Raw genomic sequence first — 6,739 nt, 5'->3', positions numbered from 1 at the left:
AGTTCAAAACTTTTATTATGCAATTTTTTTTTCCATTTCAGTGTACCACATTTTCATATTCGTTAAATCTTATTTTGATTTAGACTTTCATATTCGTTAAACTGGCCCTACGTTGTTGATATCTTTTTCCATTTCAGTGTACCACATTTTCACATAAAATAATTATAAAATGGCTGCTTTAGTAAATGCATTAAATAAAAATTAAAGTAAGAATTGTATCACTTCAAGCATATCGCATTAGAACTCTGTGTGAAATAAAAAGATGAGGGTATGCAATGATCCTGCTAAGGTCATCACGCTCACATTTTGACCCTCGTGTTGCTCTTATCAATCTCCAAGCTTTTTTCCGCTTGTATCCCGTACCAACACAACATATTCCATCTCATTTTATGGGCAAACTGTTCCTGATTGAGATCCCACTAATAAGAGAGGGCAGGGCATCCAATGTGGATAGGGTGTATAGTTTCATTTCATGGTAAAGGTTGGAGAATCAAAATCAAAATAAAATAATAATTAATTTATTACATACATGGGTAGGTACTGTCAGTAATTTTATAGTTTAACAACAGGGATTATTGAAGTAGGTCTTCAATATGGCGGTACACAAACGTTCAACACTATTGTTAGTAATTTTGCAAAACTAAGATAAACTAGCTAATAAAAATTAAGACAAAAAAAAACATCAAACCAGAGATTTCCTTCGTAGTAACGTTGTTTGCCTCGATGACACCTATAACTACTGGTTCTTGTGCAACCAATCGGTCTACGACAACTTCCACTCAAAATACCGATTCGATTAAACTCAAATAGATTTTTCATTACACTACTTGAATCGTCCATTAACAATCGTTCTTGGAATCAATGTGTGAAAACAGGAAGTCAAAAAACATCAAAAGAACACATAGTATCAATCTGTACCTAGTTCTCATCAAGTTGTAACATTCTGCAGTAACCAATCTAAGCGTAAGAGTAGCTGGCTAATAATATAGAACAAGTTGCATGTCCAGCAGGGACACAAAGTAGGGACACAAAATGACTAAGAAAGCCTACCCCTTTTCATAGGTACGGGGACCTATGGTATGACATGATTCATATATTTTGATTCAAAACCATAAATCACACTTTTTTTAGCTAGTTTGCAATATATCATGGACCAAACATTAGAATGTGTTGATATCTTTATGAAAGTTACATTATTTATTAAAAAAATATTATTTTTAATTTTATGTACAAATCAATATTTCATTAAAAAGAAAAAAACATTTTTAATTGCCAACGACCGCATTTGCTTTCAATTCTCATCCCCTTCACGTCCAAATACACACACCGAAAACCAAACCATATAAAACTCCATTCACTCATTCAATCCCACCATTATAATTATTCACACACACACATTGACTTCAATTTTCTCAATGAATTCATCTCCAGTCTCTCTCTCTCTCTAAAACTTCTTCCATCTCTCTGATCTACAAAACTTTTTCATCATGTCATCAATCTTGGCTTCAAACGGTGTCGTTCTTGCCACCGCCATGGCCGCCGGAACCGCAATCTTCATCGCCTTCTGCCTCCAGAAACAACCCACCGCCGTTGTTCACCACCCAAGATCCTGCATCTCTTCAAGTTCCTATATTTTTCTTACTTTAGTTTCTTGAATCTAACTTTTTTTTAAGTCTAAATTAGCGATCCTGCATAGTAATTTTTCGGCAAAACTTTGTTTTTATTATAATCGGTTATCCGTTAGCTGCTACTTTATTCTAATTGAGCATAAATAATTATTAGTATATTGCTGCTTCAATTATTATTATTATTATTATTATTATTATTATTACTGATATTTTATTATTTTTTAGATGGAGTGAAGGAGGGGAAGAAGAAAATGAAGAAAGTAAGGTTTGCTGAGGATGTGATGGAACCAAGTGGAAATGGAGATGAGTTCAGAAGAAGGCTTAAAAGTAAGAAACATCATCAGAAAAGGATTTGTTTCTCATTTTTGAAAGATGAGAGGGGTCAAAGTAAACATTCAAGAAATGTTAAGGGTCTTCCTGCAAACAGGATGGCTCTATACTCTGGAATTTTGAGAGATCGTGGTGTTCAACGTGCTTCTTACTCTTGCTAGCCTTTGACTTATGTTTAACAACTACTCCTTTATGTTTAAAGTATGTACAAGTTTGACCTCTGTTCTTTTGTGGAGTGCAAGGTGCACCCTTCTTTATTTTGTATATCTTTTATAGGATGGTTTTTTTCTTTGTTTCTTGATCTTGCATTTGTATAATGTGAAAGAAACACATTTGTAGAAACTAATCAATTATAGTGAACTTTGTAATTGCGGGTTAAAATTAGTTGTATTTTACTTTGGAGAATTACAATTGTACATTTTATAGGCAGAATTAGAGAGATTATTCTTTATGCTTGCACCAAATTTCATTAGTTGTCATTTATCTTCAAAATTAATCTGTTTTATCATCTATGTTTCTAAATTAACATAATTTATCCTTTGACCCTAATCCAGTAGTTTTTCTTGTTAATTCAAGTCATGTGCAGAAAATTTGTAATTTTATCCATTTAAACATATATAAACTGAAAAGAATACACACACATATATATATATAATATTTTCTCTTTAATATATATCATACAGAATTACAAAAATTGTCTTTTATCTTTACCCTCAATTGATTCTTTTTGTCATTTACGTTTCAGAATCCAACAATATTTGTACTTTATCTTTTAAATTGATTCTTTTTGTCCTTTACGTTTCAGAATCCAACAATATTTGTCCTTTTGGCCTAACCCCATTAAATTTCTTCGTTAAGTTGGGTCATGTGCTGTTCACATGGGGGCATAACAGTAATTTCACCGCTTTTTCATTTTCCCCAATTTATACCCACATAACCCTCACCTCTCTCACCTCTCTCCGTCTCCCACCTATCCGTCATTACCACCAGGCACCATCACCACAACTAGGCACCACCGCCCCACTTACCTGGCCATCGCTTCACCACCACACCTTCACCATTGTTTATCACCACCTTACCCTTCCCAAACCTAATCCCTAGTTTTCAGCGGCTCCAAAATCAGTAGGTTTGTCTCCGTCATTAAGAGTGGGGATCGGAAAATCAATTTGCACTGGATGGTTTTGTAGCTAACCGGAACACCATCTCATTAAGGGTGGTGGCTGAAAAACCGATTTGCTACCGTTGCAACCACCCTCCAAGAGTTAACAGCCGCCAATGCAACCGACTTTACCACTGAACTGATTTATGCCCCTTCATTCAATTTATGCACAATAAAATATTAATCGATTTCAATTCCTTCAAACGGTAATTAGCAATCCAAATAAGTACCTATTAGTCCATTTAGGGCTCCAACGAGGGACAACTTCTAGTTAATTGGCAATGTCTATGTCTGTATCAATTAATCGAATTCAATTCCTTCAAACTGGTTTTTTCGACGGCGCATCAAACTCATTTTTCCGACGGGTTGTTTCAGGTTAGCGGTGGTTTCATGGTGATGGCATTTGGTGGCAGTGGTGGTGTTGGGTGGCCAGGTAAGTGGTGATGGGGGTCGTTTAGAGAGAGAGAGAGAGAGTGTGTGTGTGTGTGTGTGTGTGTGTGGGAGATATGATAAACAAAGGTACCTGGAATTAAGGAAGTGACAAATGGTTCTTAGGCTCATGGCAGAGGACTGTGTGATTTTGGGAGTGGAGATATCATACATGAAATAGAAAGTGTTTGTAGTGCTTGCTATTTTGGAAGTGTTCATTGATTTTATTTTGTTCTTTGTTTATTTATTAAAATATTTTTAATTTAGTAGGTGAAATGACCAATTTGCCCTCATGTGCGTTGCACATGACTTGACTTAACAAGAAAACTAACTGGGTTAGGGCCAAAGGACAACCACTGTTGGATTCTGAAACGTAAAGGACAAAAATAATCAATTTAAAATATAAAGTACAATGAGTGAAATTGAGGGTAAAGATAAAGGACAATTTCTGTAATTCTGTCTATATATCATCAGATCCATCATCATCATTCATTGTTAAGTCCAAAACCCTAAATCTCTCTTCTTAGGCAACCATCAGCAGCCACCACCGTTCAACCAGTCACTTCCACCATCTTCACCCAACCACCACCACCCATCAACAATCTCTATCTTCTCCGTCAACCATCTTCACCAACATATTCAATCGGAGGTTTGAAGACAATCACCAAGAGCACAACGACATCACTACTACCGCTCCCTGATCACCATAATCCAAGAAAAGCTTTGCCTATAATCCACCTCAATCAACCCCATCAAATAAAGGCATTTATCATGTCGAAAACAGTAGCTTTATATCTGCATAATTTGAGGCATCTCGAAGAAATTTAAATAGCTTCAGTCTGAGCAGGTCAAAGAAAAGGTAAAGTGTGACATGCATGGGGGGAGATCTTAGGTCAAATACTGCCAAAGTATGATTATCGAAGAATGCTATTTTATAAGCAAACAAAATAACATGTATGGCAACACTTACAACGATGGTTGGAGAAATCATCCTAAATTTAGTTGGAGGGTTGGAGCCAACAATCAATTTCCACCTAGCTTTGATAAACGACCCTTCAATAAAAACCAACCCTGTCAACCTAAATACAAGAACCAAGGTGCAAGTACCAGCCAACAACCGAATGATGGATCTACAGTGGAGACTCTGTTGACGCAACTCATAGCAAGTACTAGCATTTCAAACAAACTGACCAAGACTGATTGTTGAAGAACGAAGCGGAACTAAGGAACCAGAAGGCTTCTTTGCAAAACATCGAGAACCAAGTAGGTCAGTTAGCCCAACTACCTTCCGAGAGACAACCTGGAGGACTCCTAGTAACAATGCTACCAACCTCAACGCTCAAGCCAATGCCATAACCCTAATAAGTGGCAGAACTGACACAAACAACTCATAAGTCACACCTTTCCAATTGGAAGGTGAGAATAAGGTTCTTAACACACCAAACACTCAACCTATTACAACTATTCCTAAACCTACCAAGTAACCCGTGAAACTATATGTTTCACCAATTACTTATCCAGCTCGATTAAAGCAGGAAAAGATGGAGGCTTAGTATGAAAAATTCCTAGAACTCTTTAAGCAATTGCATATTAACCTTCCATTCATAGAAGCCATTTCTCAAATGCCAAAATATGGAAAGTTCTTAAAGGAGGTTCAGCCAAACAAGAGGAAGCTAGAGGAGCTATCACATGTGATACTCAATGAAGAATGCTCCGACATTCTCCAGAACAAGCTTCCAAAGAAGATGCCTGACCCAGGAAGTTTCATTATCTCCTGTTTGATAGAAAACTTGTTTGTCAGCAATGCCTTAGCTGACCTAGGAGCTAGTATCAACTTAATGCCTTATACGGTTTTCTCTAAGTTAGGACTTGGAGAACCTACTCTAACTCATATGAGTATTCAGCTAACCGATAGATCAGTAAAATACCCAAGATGCATAGTTGAAAACATGTTAGTCAAAATCGATAAGTTTGTCTTTCCTGTCATCGTTACATTGGACATAGACGAAGACATTTCTGTACCCCTTATCTTAGGAAGACCATTCTTAGATACCGCTAGAGCACTCATTTATGTTTGTACCAGAAAACTCACTCTCAGGGTAGAGGATGAGGAGGTAACTTTCGACACAGGAAAATCTATGAAACATTCGCACTACATCGATGATTCTGCGTACATCCTGGATATGTGTGAATCAACAGTGAGCAGCCATCTAAGGAAAACAATTCAAAAAGAAGCATGCGATACACAACTAATCGAGGAGAAGGCACGCGTGTCAATTCAAATGATCAAGTTGTTGAGAAGGCAGGAAGAAGAAGAAGAGTAACGCTGAGGAAACATTCAAAGAAGTAGATAGAGATCTGGAACCAAAACCCAAACCCTCTGTCGAAGATCTACCTACTTTAAAATTCAAAAAATTACCAAAACACCTCAAGTACGCTTTCCTTGAAGGCAATTCTCATTTACCTATCATCATTTCTTCTGACCTTTCAAGCGATTAGAAAGTAAGAGTACTTGGAGTTCTCAAATCACATAAGAAATCCATCGCTTGGAAAATCATGGACATCAAAGGCATCAACCCGCCATTTTGCACTCACAAGATTCTGATGGAAGAAGACTTCAAACCTGTAGTGCAGCACCAGAGATTGACTAAATCCAAACATGCAAGACTTGGTGAAAACGGAAGTACTCAAACTGCTTGATGCAGGATTGATTTATCCCATTTCCGATTCTCCTTGGGTAAGCCATGTTCAAGTAGTTCTAAAGAAAGAAGAAATGACGGCAATCATCAATGACAAGAATGAGCTGATTCCTATAAGAACCGTCACAGGATGGCGAGTTTGCATCGATTATCGCAAACTTAACGATGCAACTATGAAAGGTCACTTTCCATTCCCATTTATTGATCAAATGCTCGAGCGTCTATTTGGAAAGATATACTATTGCTTTCTTAACAGTTCCTCTAGTTATTTTCAAATTCCAATCTCTCCTAAAGACCAAGAGAAAACAACATTCGCATGTCTATATGGCACATTTGCTTACCGAAGAATGCCCTTTGGACTGTGTAATGCTCCTGCTACTTTTCAAGGCTATATGGTAGCTATTTCTCACGACATGATTGAGGATTCAATGGAAGTCTTCATGGACGACTTCTCCGTCTTTGGTGATTCTTTCAATCTATGTCTCGAAAATCTT

General features: G+C 37.0%; 1 protein-coding gene across 1 annotated transcript; it reads left to right on the top strand.

Annotated features, from left to right (window-relative positions):
- Positions 1-5,168: 5,168 nt before the first annotated feature.
- LOC143555895 (uncharacterized) lies at positions 5,169-5,870 on the top strand. The gene has a single exon (XM_077045365.1). It carries the CDS (start codon positions 5,169-5,171, stop codon positions 5,868-5,870), a length of 702 nt encoding a protein of 233 aa, XP_076901480.1.
- The last annotated feature ends 869 nt before the right edge of the window (positions 5,871-6,739 follow it).

Source organism: Bidens hawaiensis, unplaced genomic scaffold, assembly GCF_021521415.1.
Source record: "Bidens hawaiensis isolate Kalapana, Puna unplaced genomic scaffold, B.hawaiensis_p1.1 tig00018407_1, whole genome shotgun sequence".
Taxonomy (NCBI): Eukaryota; Viridiplantae; Streptophyta; class Magnoliopsida; order Asterales; family Asteraceae; genus Bidens; species Bidens hawaiensis.
The sequence above is the reverse complement of the archived record's forward strand: the minus strand, read 5'-3'. Positions and strand labels throughout refer to the sequence as shown.